The sequence below is a fragment of the Cornus florida genome, unplaced genomic scaffold (assembly GCF_030987335.1).
Source record: "Cornus florida cultivar Cherokee Brave unplaced genomic scaffold, ASM3098733v1 CherokeeBrave_3.0.0_Hap2_Chr06, whole genome shotgun sequence".
NCBI lineage: Eukaryota > Viridiplantae > Streptophyta > Magnoliopsida > Cornales > Cornaceae > Cornus > Cornus florida.
The window spans coordinates 103760142-103776274 of NW_026775576.1; the positions used below are offsets into that span (position 1 = coordinate 103760142).

General features: G+C 34.3%; 2 protein-coding genes across 4 annotated transcripts; both read left to right on the plus strand.

Moving 5' to 3' along the window:
* The first annotated feature begins 1764 nt into the window (after positions 1–1764).
* LOC132313543 (DNA-directed RNA polymerase V subunit 5A) lies at positions 1765–8839 on the plus strand. The gene is made up of 4 exons (XM_059812351.1): positions 1765–2194; positions 6056–6232; positions 7081–7194; positions 8539–8839. The coding sequence occupies exons 1-4, from the start codon at positions 1919–1921 to the stop codon at positions 8662–8664; spliced, it is 693 nt and encodes a 230-aa protein (XP_059668334.1). The 5' UTR covers positions 1765–1918; the 3' UTR covers positions 8665–8839.
* Positions 8840–9938: 1099 nt separating this feature from the next.
* Positions 9939–15924, plus strand: LOC132313545 (AUGMIN subunit 1). Of its 3 annotated transcripts, none has more exons than XM_059812352.1 (7): positions 9939–10065; positions 10508–10807; positions 11083–11215; positions 11309–11443; positions 11572–11695; positions 15357–15494; positions 15587–15924. In XM_059812352.1, exons 2-7 carry the CDS (start codon positions 10549–10551, stop codon positions 15692–15694), a joined length of 897 nt encoding a protein of 298 aa, XP_059668335.1. In that variant the 5' UTR covers positions 9939–10065; positions 10508–10548; the 3' UTR covers positions 15695–15924. The 3 variants fall into 3 exon arrangements, with proteins under 3 accessions (XP_059668335.1, XP_059668336.1, XP_059668337.1); XM_059812353.1 differs by having other exon boundaries at positions 9945–10072; XM_059812354.1 differs by having other exon boundaries at positions 9967–10065; positions 10625–10807.
* Positions 15925–16133: the final 209 nt, after the last annotated feature.

A 16133-nucleotide genomic window follows, 5' to 3' on the forward strand; every position in this document is an offset into this window, starting at 1 on the left:
AAGAGTGTACAAGATAATCCCAAGGCTACATAAACGCCCAAGGGAGAGAGGGGGCGGGGGCCGACCCAACCACCTATGACCAGGATCCAGATCCAGATTAAGAAGACCAAGGGCTAGACCAATAATACAAAAACCTATGCCAATTCTAAGGCCCATGCGGGCTAATTCATTAAATGACCGAAATTCTTAACATGTTCTTTATTAAATTAAAATTTTATTTTTAAAATTAAATGTTTAAATTAAAATTTGAAGTAATTTTTTTAAAAACAATTTAAGTAATTTTTTTATTTTTTTAATGAATATATTGCATGAAAAGAATGTATTTTTTCATTTAAATAGTTTATTAATTTTTCATAAATATATTATATAAAAATGTATTTTTTTACAGTAAAAAAGTTTAAATCTAGTGTAATAACTTTTATTATAAATAGTAAAATTTTAATAATAAGTAATCATTTTAGGAAAAGGTAGTTATAACTCTGTTTAATTTTTTTTCTTTCTATTTTCATAATAATTTGATATTAATAATAAAATTTAATTAAATGGTATAATTAATTAATATTAAAATAAGTTGAAATATAATGATTATAGTTTAACAAGAAATGACAAATTTAATAAAAAATAATAAAATACAAGTAGTTTTTTATAACGAGTTTACTCTAGGCTCTGTTTGTTTAGATGTAAAATATTTTTTAGAAAATATTTTTTATTTTATGGTGTTTGGTTGTCATAAAATATTTACTAAGAAAAAAAATATTAAAATTGAACAAAAATAACTTATTTATCAATTTTCAACAAGTTATTTTACATGTTTGCCCGAGTGACTAGATCTCAATTTTGACGTAGACCTTTACCAAATACTAAAAAAGTAAAAATAAAAAAATATTTTAGCTGAAAAAGAAAAATATTTGTCAAAAAATATATTTTACGTCGAAATAAATGGAGCCCTAATTGCACCCTCACGCTTAGTTTGGTGGGCATGAATGAAATTGAATGGAATGAAATGAAGTTTAAATTTGAATGAAATGATCATTTTTCATTATCTTACTTAGTTGTACATATGAAATGATATTTGAATGAATTGATAATTACCATTCTCAGTAGTGGCGGTGAAAGGCGTTAGTGATGGTGGCGGTGGAAGGCAGTGGCGAAAGGCGACGGTAACAAAAATGTGATGGCGATGGAGGAAGGTGGTGACCACAATAGTGGTGGCAGTGGTAGTGGCAGAAAGTAGCCGTGGAAGGAGGTGATTGTGGAAAGGCTGATTGTGGTGGTGGTAGATTATATTGGTGGGCTATTTAGAAGTAGAATGAATTTCTGTTTAAAGAGAATAATCATTCTCATTCTAAATATCATACCAGGCAAAAAAAAAAATATATATAGCTGAAATTATATACTTATTCCACTCTACAAATTAAGTCACAGTGTAATTCGATTTCCATTCCATGCCCAACTGCACAGGTCCCCTACTTAAATCTCATCCGGAGTGGTATGGATGGAATTCCTCCCATTAGAAGAACTTTGTTTAATAAAAGTAAATCAGTTACTTTTATTTTCACATTTAGATTCAACTTTTCTGCAAAATCTAATCAAGCTTGACACCATCTGACACAACCCACGTGAAGTAGGAAACTCTCGTCAGTAAACTTAACCGATATTTTTACCGGAAGGCACCATTGCGTCAATAACACGTCAAAATCTTATTGGCCACAAATCACACGTGTCAAGTAATACGCTATTACATCGAACCCTTCGGGTGAGAAAATCACATCCCAGGTTTCCTTTCCGGTTAAAGTAAGGAGTCATCCAGTTCCAGTGAGCCAGTGATTCAATTCAAGACTGTAAACCTGGGAGCATCCCCTAATTAGCTGTGTTTTTAGAGAGATAAAGTGTAGAGAGAGAGAGGGTTTTGGGGACGATGGATGCGGAGGCGCTGGATGGAGGGGATCATGAGAATGGTAGGGAGGGTTTGGGGAGGTGTTTGAGCAGCTTTATGGACGAAGGTAGCATGGAGAGTCACAGATACTACCTGTCACGGAGAACTGCGTTGGAGATGTTGAGAGACAGAGGCTATGTTGTTCCTGATTCTGAAATCAATCTCTCTCTTGAAGAGTTTCGATCCATTTACACCGACAAACCCGATGTCGACCGCCTTCGGATTGGGGCTTCTCTCCGATCCGACCCATCAAACAAGGTCAGAGTTCTTTTCTTTTGTTTTTAGTAAACCAACCCTCTTGTTTGCTTGCCGAGAAATGGAAGTAAAGTAAAATGGAATTTTTTTTATTTCTGTTTCCTGTTGTTTTTCTTTTCACGACTGAGGCACTTGCACAAGTGAAGTGTTGTATTAGACCCTGTTTAAGGGAATGTTTCCCTGCTTTTCTCAGCAACCAAACAGATATATATATATGAGCTTCTACTTTTGTGGTGATTTGTGGTATGCAGTTCTATAAATTAAGGCCCTCTTTTATTTAATTTAGTTTCCAGATAATGGTTTTCACAAAACTGTAGACAAATAAAATTTTGATTTTTTTTTTTTTTTTTTTTTTCTTTCTATTTTCTAGATTTTAAAGCATTTTTATGGTTTAGTAGGTGAACTGAAACACTGTCATGTGCGCATGAGGGTTTTCTTTGTTAAGGGCTCTAACAGGGTCTTATTCCGCTAGTTGCACACTCTAGAATTTATTTTTGGTCACTCAATATAGTTTTTAACGTTTTTGGTGAATTCATTTGGAAAAGAGTTGGCTGTGTAGGCTTCTTTCTTTCAGTTTTTATGAAAAGACCTAGGGCATATGGCCGCACATTTTATGTTGAAAATTTATTGTTACTACTAAATTCAGTAATACTGTGAATGCAGCAGCGTCTTTATGCTCTGCTTTTTTTTTTTTTGCTCTCTATGCGTATAAAGACACAGATGCAATTTATTATTATTTTAAGTTTCTATTCTTGGTATAGAGCCATAATTTGGGACAATCATTTGTTTTTATAAGGAACATGGATGTTTTATGGAATAAGAACTTAGGATGTTACTTGTTCTGGAGTTGTCTGGGGTCAGGGTTAACATGTTTTAACCATGGAAACAGTTCGATGACTGATTGTCATCAATATTTGAATCTGTAAAGTTGATTTTTTTTTTTTTTTTGATTAGTAAAGATGTATTAAAGAGCCTTCAAAAGGGGAACGCATCCAAGTACAACAAGCCAAACGTGAGAAAGAAAGAAATTGAGAAAGAAAGAAATACAGAAGAACATAAACAAGGGGATTAAGGACCCAGGGATCCTAAGAGATCAATCATCTCATCCAATGAGTAAAGTTGAAATTTAAATGTGGCCTGGCCTATCTCATAGTAAATGTTCTCTTCGACCAAGGGGCCATTCTTATGAAGTCAATCACAAACATAGGGCAAAGGCAAATGGGCATAGTAAATTATAGGTTTACTTCTTCTTTAAGTTTAATGGAAAAATCAAATCAATTCAGAACTATTAATATAATCTACCTCCATTTGGCTCTTTTTACCTGTTTGAGAAATTGTGGATCATTAATGTGTACAAAGAAATGTAAAAATGTAGCAGAATTCAATGGTTGCGTCTTTGGGCGGCATTCATTTAAAAGTCGTAACTTTGTCAATATTCTTTTCTCTAAATATGCATTTTGTGTCATCACTATCATGGTTGTTCTTTCAATTGATAGTTCATGTGTACTTTTTGATCAGTTTAACCATGTAGAAATAGATAAACATCTATCTGTAACTTCATTCATGGAAACATAACATTATAAACTCTTCAGGGATTCATATTGTATTTTTCATTTTTATCTTTTGGGGTGGCTTTGTTTTTTTGTCAAGGATGGTGGTTCGAATATGAGAGTAGCCTCTTTATGTCGATATTGTCAATGGTTAGGCTTGTATTCTGTGGGTTCTTGAATATGAGTAGTATGGAGATATTACTCATAATTAGATGGGACCTGTCTAGGTGGAGAGTCAAGCAAACTATCAGAAAATGATGGCGGGCAGTTAACAGATTCAGTACACCATGACAAGAACAACTCTCTCTCTCAGTAATGGAGCGTTGAATAATTTTCTCCCCTGTTTATATTTTTATGTTTGGCGACTCCTCCACAGTTGCTTTTGTAATTGGCTACTTTCAAGCTCATTAATTACTTGTTTTCTATATTTAATGGGACACTAAAAACGTACTTTTTTTAAGACTGAACTACCCTTTTAAGCCTTTCTTCTCTCTCTTATGGTTCATATGGTGTATTTATATATATATTTATATATATAGTTAACCTTGAGTGAATGAATTCTTTTCCTTAAATATGAATTCACAACCACCTTACTGTATTGTGGATGTATTCACACCAACCTTGGATGTATTCTTTATATTATATGTACTTTAAATGTGGATTTTATTTTTGTAAGTTTTAATTGAAGTAGAATTATGAAATTGATTTATAGTTGAAGTAAAATTGTGGAATTGAATTAGTTACTCTGTGAGAGGGATGATGATGGTTGTGGGAAAAAAGAGAGGATAATCACAATTGAGAGATTCGTTTTTCCAAAAAATAAAAATCATAGTTTTCCTCGTCATTCGTGCGGGGTTTATCCTTGCAAGTGTATGGCATATCTTACTTGTAAAAAAAAAATAAAAAAAATCCTTGCGAGATTTACCTTCCTTTGTTTTATGGTTGGCAATTAAATGCCTCAACCATTTCTAGGTTTATTGGATTTTGGAACTATGAAGGATGTAATGTCCTGCCCTAACTTGGAGTCTTTCATTCCTTGTGGAAATAGTGTTTCATTCATTTATGCTTCATTTGGTTGGAGGGATGGAAATATGGATGGAAGGGAGAGGGGGAGGGATGGATGAGGCATCCCTAGGGAAGGGAAGGTGTTTCTCTCATTTTTTGTTTTTTGTTTGGTTGAATGGAATGGATAATAGAGAGGATGGAAGGGGTAACACTTTTTTCTTGTTTGGTTTGATGGAAGGGAAAAAGAGTATTTGTAGTCTTTTTACTAATATACCCTCATTATATACAATTATAAAAAATAAATATTTATTTTTAATTTTTATGAAGGTTAAAAATGTAAATTAGATATTTTTTGGCAGTGATACTTTTCTCCCTCCTCTCTTCCCCCCAATGTTGGGCAGATAGAAAAATGCAAAGAAATGAAGGATGCTTCATCCCTCCTTGCTTCCTCCCTCTCTTCCCTTTCCTCCAACCAAACATGAAGAGATTCTTCTAACCCCCCTTTCATCCATCCCTCCTCAATCCTTCCCTCCAACCAAACATACCATTAGTATGGACTTTCTGGCTTTATAGATTATGTGGCTTTTGTGTTTGTGACACATGGATTGTCATGTGATTAACCTCCCACATATATAATCCAGTTCTCCTAGCATCTGGACCACTTGTTCTGCCTCAGAAAAGGTAGGACCGTATTAAGTGTCACAGAGAGTCTCACCCAATTGTGATGGGATGAATCGTTATATGGTTCATTGGTGTGGGAAAGTCCTCATATTGACCAGAGGTCCTAATGGGAGGCTGCCACGTGGTTTGGTGCATCCAAATGGAACGCATCCATGTGTATGGGAAAGTTCGATGAAATGCGGCCTCATGCAATGGGCAGCTCAATAGGACCCATTGGGATGGCAGTAATGAGATGGTCTCTGCACTTTGGGACTTCCGAAAATAACAACTTTCCTGGATTAAATGGCCAAGAACATCTCCTCAAGGAGTCTTGGTGTTCCTATCGTAGAAACAAAATCACAGCTTTTATCATTGAAGTATTGTTCTATTATTGAGCCTCTTTATATATGTTTATTTATAATAACATCAATACATTTGGAAGGCTTAATTGGTGGCATCTGACATGGTAATCTTTTAGAAAACAGACGATGGGTGTTGAACAACAGCTGCTGGAATGAGATTTTATTTATTTATTTATTTTTTAGCTTGTGGTTTTCACTTCTATGATGTCCGGTGTCACTCATTAATAATCAAAGACAATTCTATATGTTTGAATGTAATTGTTTATTTATTTTTATCTTAATTGCAGATTTTGGTCATTTTCTGTGGGCAAGGTATGGTAAAAGTAAATGTCATCCGCAGCATTGCAACTCAGATAGTTAACAAAGACAGTTTGAGTCGGCTGATATTAATATTGCAAAATAAAATAACTAACCAAGCTCTGAAAGCTGTGGATCTTTTCTCATTTAAAGTTGAAGTATTCCAAGTAAGTTTTCTCATACCATTAAAGTTTTGGTATTTTTTTTTTTTTTTTTAGGAGTATATATTAGTGTTAATATATGTTAATGATCTAATGATACTTCACACCATTGATTCAAATTTGTGGACGATGATCACTGAATGGTTTCACTATCAGAATTCTGGGTTGAGGGAAGATTTATCTTAATTGTTTGTTTAGAAACATGCACTATGGTGGTTGGACTTTTCATTCTTTAGGCATTGGATGCTGCTTCTGCAAATGTGTTGCGTGTGTATAGCTTGGGGACAAATTATTATTGTGCAGAGGAGCCATTTGAACCCAAAAAAGTATCTTCTTGTTCTACTTCTAATTCTCCTTATTCGCCAACCATGTATGCCCAAGAGGGTCTAATGGGGCAATGTGCCTGCATTCAAGTTACATAATTGGCACCTCTTGCATGGGGGAGATCCTATTAAGAAAAAACCTTTTGAGTAGATTTTCTGGGACAGATTCAGTTCATTATGTCATTGGCTTCAGTCTTTCATGTATCTCTTGCTTTCATGCCACCATATATCGAAATCATTATCTGATTATTCTTTCAGATGACATTTCATAGATACCAAGTAATTTTTCATTACTATCCTTCCTTGTAACTTCATCTTATTCCGAATGATGAACTTCTGTCTATTGTTAAGCTCATTAAAATTTAACAGCTTAATATTTTTGTCAACCCTTCTGATTATGTATATCGGGAAATGCATATATTGTCTTCTTTATGTACAACTTTTTGTGTGACAATTATAATTTTTGGATTATCTCATTCTTGAATTTCCTTTTCATGCACCTAATATCATATCATGGTCTGGTGTCTTCAGATTACCGACTTGCTTGTTAATATTACAAAGCATGTGTTGAAGCCAAAGCATCGGGTACTGACTGATAAAGAGAAACAAAAGCTCCTAAAGAAGTACAGTTTGGAAGAAAAACAGGTTAGTTTCCAAAGATAATGAAAGTAAGAACGGATGATACCATCTAAGAAACAGGTTCTTGTCTGCTTCATTGATGAGTTTCTATGTTCTTGTGTTGGATGCTATGATCACAGGCACATTTGTTGTAGGTTCCATCTATGCGGGATGCTGGGAAAGGTGTTATTTTTATTTTTTATTTTTTCAGAAAGGTCATTACTCACACATACACCCACAAATGCCCACTATAGGGCTCGAATCCCTCACCTCCCCTTGGAGGAGGAGAGGTTATACCAACTCCGCTGATGGCCCAGTGGTAGGTGTTCTTGATACAGGCCTAGACTTTGTAGATATTATGCATGAAACTACGACAGTAAGAATCAATTGTGCATTCCCACGCGTGGTGGTATCAGCTTTTACCATTGCACCAAGCATTGATACTAGAAGGGTATCCTGTTTTATAAGTTGAATAGCACATGGGAGTTCAAGCCCTGGTTTTGATTAGCTTCACTGTTCATACTCCTGTTAAATTCTTGATAGATTGATGCATAAGATTTGGTGGTTTTGCATCAAATATAAAATTGTTCAAATCATGATCAATAATTTGGGTATTGCTACCAGTGGCCTAGCGGTATCAGCCTCTTACTTTCCAAAGGGAGGTCAGAGTTCAAGTCTCAGAAGAGTCAAGTGTTTGTGAGTACAAACTAGGAAAAAAAAAATTGGGCATTGCCAATATTCCGGTGGTGAATGGCTAATTAATACTATAACAATGACCACCACCACCGCCTTTTTCCCAATTACCTGGGGTCTATGTTTCCATTCCCCTCTATGTAAAGGCCATAACCTCAATCAATTCACATGCCCAAATTATTGAATGGCCAATTAATTCGAAAACTATTTTCTTCCTTGTGTAAGTTAACTTGTTGATTACTTTGTATTTGATAGCTTTGGTGCAAGTGGGGAAAGAAAAATGCATGCAATCCGCTGATGAGATTAACCTTTGGAAGTTAAATTTACTGATAAAACTACAGTAGTAAAGGGGAAGGCGTTCAAGTTATTTGTTTAAAACTTGTAGAGATGCAAATCTAAGCATCATAAGACTTGTTGGGGTTTTTTAGTTAATGCAACCCAGAAATTAAACTTTTATTGATTTATTTATGTAGATTTGGGCAAAAAATTGTAAACTGATTGCAATATGGAGTATATCCCTTCATTTCTGGACCTCCGTAAATAGTTTGTTGTGTGAACTTGAATTTTAAGATATAATCTTGAAAGGACTAAGAAGTGTTGTTATTAAATCACAGTTGATATACTTGATTGCCATTCTTTTAGCTGATGTTAAACTACTTGATGTCTGATTGTTTCCAGCTTCCTCGAATGCTGCTAAAAGATGCGATTGCACGATATTATGGTCTTGAGAAGGGGCAGGTGGTGAAAGTTACTTATAATGGTGACATTACCGGGTCACATGTAACTTACCGTTGTGTTTGGTGATGCCTTTTAGCGCAATCTAGTAGCAGATAGTTTCTCCTTAGAAATGGTAGGAGTTGTTTTTCTCCTTAGAAATGGTAGGAGTTGTTCTACTTGGACTGTATGACTATTGTGCTAATGTCATGCCAAAACATATTGGATTTGGTACAAATTATTGATTTTCTATGTTTGTTATTTAGTTCTGCTTTTTCTTATGGTAGCATATTTATGCTCTGGAACAAAAAGATCATCTCTAAAAACCAATATCAAATTCAAATGGAAAAAATGTCATTGCAGTCATTTGTTATGCTAATGGAATGACTTTAGATGGACTATATCAACGCCACTCTTTACAACTAACATTTGTCACTAGTTCCGATTCATTTTTGCCAGAGGCACCACTTGAATTTAGGAATTGGGGTTTTATCGTGTTTATTAGAAGAGGTTTTTTAATTTTTTTTTCTATTGAAAACTCAACTTTATTCGTTCACTTGGAAATTACTGATTAATACTACTTTTTCCTTCTAATTAAGTCCCTACTTCTAAAATCTTTTTAGCATAATTTATAAGCTCATAATATTTTCAATCATATATATATATATAAAATTAATAATATTCATTGACACTCTTCCAAACATCTGCATTTACAATTTTAGTGCCATATTCAATCCAAAACTATTAATTATTTTCAATTCAGTTATCCAAGCAAGTCTAAAATTTCATTATTATTAATTTTAATTGTAACTAGATGATTTAAACTATTCAAATGTTTTTTCAAATAAAAAAGTTAATAATAATTTTAATAAGTATCTTTTATGGTATGTTTAAATCTTCTTTTCTTTTGGCAAAATTTTGTAAATTCTACACAAGACTTCGAATTCAATTTAAATTAATAAAAGTTTAAAGTCCTCTTTTATTTATCAATTCAGAAAACGTAAAAAGTAATATAAATATAAGAAACTTTTTAAATTTTCAACAAATGTAAATAACAGCTAAAAACCAGAAATAGAAAAAATTATAATCACAAATTACAAAAGGAAAATATGGATACATTTAAAAATATAAGAAATGTTTTGATAATCCTTAAAAGATAAAAGTATGATTTATCGGTATTTTGTTTTTTTAAAATGAAATTGACAAAATTACTTATCAAAAGTGAAGCGTAAGATAACTCTCTCAACAAAATTTGAACAGCGAGAATTTTACAAGAAAAAGTAAGTAAGGGTGTAATTCACCTGTAAAAAGAAAATTTAATATCATCCCTCAATGAGTAGCTGAAAATGTATACTGTATTAAAACTTGAAATAAATTAATTAATTTCGCTTGAAAAGGGTACATACCTCCAAAGCGTAGTTCAAGTTTTCGAATCTCAACAGTTGAATTCGGACGAAGCAAACCTAACACATCTACAGTTCCTCAATCAAGGTCGTCGGTCTGCTCTCTCTCTCTCTCTAAATTTTCTTTACATCGATTATTTTCCTATTCCGTTTTAGGGTTTCATCAATTTGAACTGGTACTTCTATATAGTCCATGTTGTCAATAGCTTGATCTTTGTTACAGAATTCATAAACCCAAATCATGTTTTCTCAGATCAGCATTATATTTTTATGATCCTTCTCCATGTTGATGATTTCCGTTAAATTTATTTTACGATTTTAACCCATTTAAAGAGAATTCTACTTTTCCATTTCTATCTGGTTTTAGGCTATTTCAAGAGGATTAAACATTTCCATTTTCTGGATTATAAGTTATAACCCATTTGAAAAGAATTCAACTTTTGCGTTTTTCTATTTGATTTTAACCAGAGGAATCAACTTTTTCATTGTTTGATTAACTTTGACCCTTTCCTATTAAAAAACAAATTCAGAGATTCCTTTGTAAATTTCAATTGAGGAACAAGGAAAGAGAATGAGTGATACAGTTTCTGTAGCTGACCCTCCAGTAACTGAAGCAAAGAGTGGTTTTGATGCGAGTCGAATTGCAGAAGTTAAATCTTGGCTTGTCTCTCAATTTGATGGAGCCGGAAAAGATGTTCCGGATTTCGAGTACACTCCTCGAAGCATTGCTCATTTGCATAATCTTGCCGCGGTCTCTCAAGCCAAAACTCAAGCTGCTGGTATTGTTGCCAATGATTTCCGCCAGAAAGCAGCTGAGTATCGTTCCCAAGGTTAATGAATCTTCTTTATATCTTTAATATATATACATATGTATATGTATTTTTCTTCTTCTTCTTCTTATTTATTTATTTAATTTTTTGTGGATAGTTATGACACATCCACACTCACACTTTGTCACAATTGGGACTTGAAACCTTAACTTACTCTTTAGAAGGTGGAGGAAATTTTAATCAATCTAACGGTGGTGATTTTTAGGCTTGTTTATTTGTTATGGTACTATATTTGTTTTCGTGAGGAGGTGTTTTGAAATTTTTTATGATTGTAGCTGCAAGGATTAGAGAGATATTAGAGAATGTGGGACTGGCACAAGAAAGTTTGCCTCCGAATGTGGTTGGATCAGCACAAGTTCTTTCGAATGTGGCAAATTTGTTGAATATTAGAGATACTGAACTAAGTAGGCAAGTTGTCTTTTTTCTCAAGTTCTATATTGTTCAATTTTTATTTTTTTCCCCTTTTAGTTTTCAAAGGCTTACTTGGGAATGTACATATAGTTTTCTTGTAGCGATGGGGGATATTTCTCTAAGAAAAACTGGTGTGGATGAGAAGAGGGCTAAAGTACAAAAGGAGTCCAAAATTCTTCTTGATTACACAAGAAAGGCAATTGCAAGGCTAACGTATTTGAAAAGGTAAAGCCTTTGTATGCTTCTAGGTTCTTACATAAATTTTTTTACAGTTCTTAAGCAAAGTGTTTGCATTAGATTAATTTTAAATCTAGAAGTACATAATTTATTTTTAATTTTTAAAATATTGGTAGAACACTTGCACAACTGGAGGATGATGTAGCTCCTTGTGAGGCTCAAATGGAAAATTGGAGGACAAACCTGACAATTATGGTTTCAAAGGAGCGGCAATACCTGCAACAATATTCCAACTACAAGGTGCCACTTATTTTTTTTCAGTGTTATAATTGTTCCCTCCTCTCCCCCCCCTTTTCCCTTCTCCCTCCCTCCCTCTCTCCCCTGCCTAATTCTAGATATATCTTTAGTATCTTATCAGTTACCTATGAATTTATTCATTTTATTTGGAGAATATTAGAGGTTTGCAAACCATTGACTAAATTTTCTTTTTTCTTTTTTCTTTTGAGGGAAGGACAAGATGATGACCATAACAATGATTTATATCTCTCTCTACACCGCGCAAACCCCCCCCCCCCCCCCCCCCCCCCCCCCCCCCCCCCCCCTCTTTCCCTTCTCCCTCCCTCCCTCCCTCCCCTGCCTAATTCTAGATATATCTTTAGTATCTTATCAGTTACCTATGAATTTATTCATTTTATTTGGAGAATATTAGAGGTTTGCAAACCATTGACTAAATTTTTTTTTTTTCTTTTTTCTTTTGAGGGAAGGACAAGATGGTGACCATAACAATGATTTATATTAGTTCGTATTTTTTTATTTCAATATATGTTTCTTGATTCATATATCATCCAAAGTGGTTGTCCATTTGTTATAGTTTTTCATTGTCTAAGCCTACTATCATTGACACCAAGATTTATCTTGTTTGTGACTGTAACATATGTGGTGCAGTGTAATTGTATCCAGCAGTTATTCTTGTCAGAATCCCTTTTAATCTTAATTGTGGTTTATGAACTCTGAGAGTTATGTTGAAACAGTGTAACACAGCTCAGAATGTGAAAAGCGTGTTTATTGGCGGTAGATAATATACTTCAAAAATGTTCTGGCAAATAATTCCTGAAGGGTAGCTGCAGGATCAAAACCCAAGTCCTCAAATATGATTCTCTGCCTACCATAATTTAGATGAGAAGGAAGTAAAAATCCTCTAACTCAGAGTATTACAATGTTTTTAACTTAACGCCCTTGATTGAACTGCTTTAAACTTGGTGATACAAAAATTGGTACTGAACATACATTCCTTTTCTTTTTCCTTTTTCATACTAATGGGAGACTTTTGTAAATATCTCTTGGTCTAAAAGAATGTTCATAGACCCATCAGAAGAGGTCAAGTTGTGAAGCCTCTATTTCAGAAGTTTGAAACTTATTTAAACTAATTAAATTAATTAAATGTTGACGGGCTCATTACTCGGCGTAAATGGTAAATCATACTGCCTGCCTATATTAAGATATGGGTTTGAGTTTGATAACAGCTACTCTGCGCAAATTAATGACAAAGATTAAGTCCTCTCCGGCAGGCAAGAGCTGCTCTGGGAGATAGCCTTTAAATTAAAAAACACATTGAAAATTTCTATTTCTTCATGTAGTATGAATTTTGGAATGGATATCAAGGGAAGACTCATTAGTCATTAGAGTAGGTCAACTTGTTAAACGTCAACTATAGATGATTAGGCGCATTTAAGTAAATAGAATTGGCCATGTATGAGGGGATGAATTTGTCAAGAGTTCTATACCTTCATTTAGGGTTTTTGAAGGCTTTTAAAGACTTCATTAAGTTTAGCCTTTTAATACAAAGGACATAATTTTGGGAGGGACTACTATCATTTGACTGGGTTTTTATCAGAATGGTGATGTGAATGGGGATGGAGTGATTCACTCTAAGATGGTTGGTATAATATTGAAATGATGGAAGATGGGAGAAGACTAGGGCATAGCATAGGGAAAGGACCGAGGAAGCATATGTGTAGTGGCACTATTCCTCCACCAACTGACTTGACCTTTACGCTCATTCACTACCAGATATATAACCATTCTCACACGCGTTAACAGTTGGGATATCTGTTGGATGTGTCTGGTGAACTATGTTCCAGTATAATTGCGATGGTCATGATGTACACATGAGTAAGTTGGGATAAAACCTTGCAGTGACATTTTGCGGTAAATGTCCCAACTTCTTTTAATTTATAGTAGCGTGTACCAATGTTTCCTATGGCCTAACCACAAATATACCGTAATTGGGTAATGGCCTTGGGACACCATTTGTCTTTCACGAGAACCACATCCAAGGCCTTATGAAAAATAAGATGCAAAGACTAATCAAATTAAGAAATTTAGGGGTAGATCAATAATTCATAATTTCACATGTTTAAGAAATCTAAAATTCATTCTTGAATACGCAAGTGTTCAAATTAATAATGCTGTCAAAATATAAAGTTCATTGTGAGTGAGATGAGGGTTGTCTCATAGTATGTGCCTATGATAAAAATCCTAGTCCCAATTAATGAAATCTTGAATCTTTATGCTATCTACAAGAAAAAGCACAATAGTAAGACCAGATATCTTTTTTACTGGGAGTTTCTCAAGTACAAAGTAATTTCAAGGTCATATTGAGTCAAGACTAGGACTCTTTGATTCATGGAAGGTTTGTACATCAACTGCTCAGGAGCGTACTACAAGACAACCCAACACTTCTTGGAATAGGCTTGTATCTTTAATACATCCATTTGGCTTCTCTAGATTCTCTAAGAGATTCTGGAGTGATTTTTTTGTTTTCTAGAAATTGCAGAAATTTGAAGAAGTAACATGCTCCAAGATTTTATGTTGGATCAGAGACTGTTCTTAGGGCCAACGTTTTAAATCATAGTCGCAGTGACACATAATGCCAATTGGCAGCTGCAGAGTGTAAAAGATATTATTAAATGGACATGGATATTGAAGTTATGTATATGTGTGTGTGTATTATATATATATATATTGTCATGCAACTTAAGGAATAGCTATACACTTGTTTTGAACTCCATAATCTTGTGAATTTGGAGTTCTAGGAAATTATAATAAATTATTTGACTTTTAAGCATAAGTTAGTGGTAATGGATTTAATGCTTTAAGTCTCTGTAAGGAAGATTTTCCGTTTTTAGTAGTTTTAAGACCAAGGAATACACTAGGGATGAAAATTCTCAAAGTTAAACAATATAATTAATAAAGCATGCTCTTACATTACTTTTCTCTTAATTGGTGTTACATACATACTGAAAGGGGTCTCATCAGTATTTACCTATTTCACGTTATTCCAACAAAAGAGGTCAAAGGAGGATTATCATTTAGAGACTCAGAATAATTGCCATTTCCTTCATCCTCCCACCTTATCTCAAATATAGGTGAAGAGTGGAGTCTTGTAATTAACTTTTCTCCTAAGATGACCCTAAATGTTATGCTTGCAGAATTTCCATGTGGATTCGTAAGTTTTACGATTAGATCTAGAATGGCGGTGGAGGGACTAGTCCAGGAAGCATAGACATGCCTAAGAGATAACGTATCTGTGTCAGACACCTATTAGACACAGGTCACGTGTCATATATCTATGTCCCTGTCTTTTTGCTGTGGGTATGGCATATTAGGCATAAGGTCCTCCTTTCTGGAAAGGGTCTCTTAAAGACTAGTTCTTTGTATTTTGATTAACAGAATCCATAGTTCGTTTTTGCATCTTGGATCTTCTTTTGATGTATTTCATTATATAATCCTAATTGTAAACTGAATCCGATGGATATATGTATATATATATATATGCCGCAATCAAACTTTATAAATGCTGCAATCAAACTTTGTTTATGTATATATACGGACACCCAATTAAGTTATGACATGCAATCTGAATTTGTTATGTGAATTGCTCATACGTCTTTGGGAGCAGGCTATACTAAATCGCGTGGGCTACACCCCAGAGATCAGCCATGGAGTCTTGGTTGAAATGGCAGAGCACAGAAAGGAACTGGAGAAGAAAACAAAGCCCATCCTTGATACTTTGAGAAGCTACCAAGACTTGCCTCCTGTAAGTTTCATATTTCAGTGAATACCAAACATTAACGTGTTTTTTTTTTCTTTCAGGGACATTACTTTTTAGAATCTTTTTTATTTATGCAGGATAAAGCTTTGGCCGCTTTAGCAATCGAGGACAAAAAGAGGCAGTATGCTGCTGCTGAGAAGTACCTTGAAGATGTATTGCAGTCAGCCCTTGCCACGACGGAATGAGATCCCCGTGCATATGTTTTGAAGTATCGATTGGTGGTAACCGTCTCAATGGTTACTTCTTTTCTCCCTCTATTCAGAACACAATGGGGTTATTTTTATTTTTCATTATGCTGATTGCGGTGCTTATTTACAGTTCCATCTTCTATGTGATAATGAAACTTGTTTTGGGAGTCATCGCCTCTTTGTATACCTGGAATCATCTCAAATTTAACCTGATCAAGTTCATGACCCTCAATTCTCTTGTGGCCTCATTAGCATATGACCATGCCTCCATGGTGACTTGAACCCTCAAAGCTTCCACATGGAAAGGATCAGACTTGACCTTTGTTGTGATGAATATAAGATTGATGGTGTGGAACTCGCATTTGTTTTCCTATAAAATGGAGAAATGTGGTCTAATTGGTCATTCAACCAAAGGTTTTCATCAATATGGTCTAAT

Bases quoted from the DNA above. Each gene is read 5' to 3' on its own strand.
- LOC132313545 (XM_059812352.1), top strand. From the start codon at position 10,549: ATGAGTGATACAGTTTCTGTAGCTGACCCTCCAGTAACTGAAGCAAAG. The intron at 11,216-11,308 runs GCAAGTTGTCTT...ATGTACATATAG, and splicing joins AGAGATACTGAACTAAGTAG to TTTTCTTGTAGCGATGGGGG. The intron at 11,444-11,571 runs GTAAAGCCTTTG...AAATATTGGTAG, and splicing joins AGGCTAACGTATTTGAAAAG to AACACTTGCACAACTGGAGG.
- LOC132313543 (XM_059812351.1), top strand. From the start codon at position 1,919: ATGGATGCGGAGGCGCTGGATGGAGGGGATCATGAGAATGGTAGGGAG. The intron at 6,233-7,080 runs GTAAGTTTTCTC...TGGTGTCTTCAG, and splicing joins TTAAAGTTGAAGTATTCCAA to ATTACCGACTTGCTTGTTAA. The intron at 7,195-8,538 runs GTTAGTTTCCAA...GATTGTTTCCAG, and splicing joins ACAGTTTGGAAGAAAAACAG to CTTCCTCGAATGCTGCTAAA.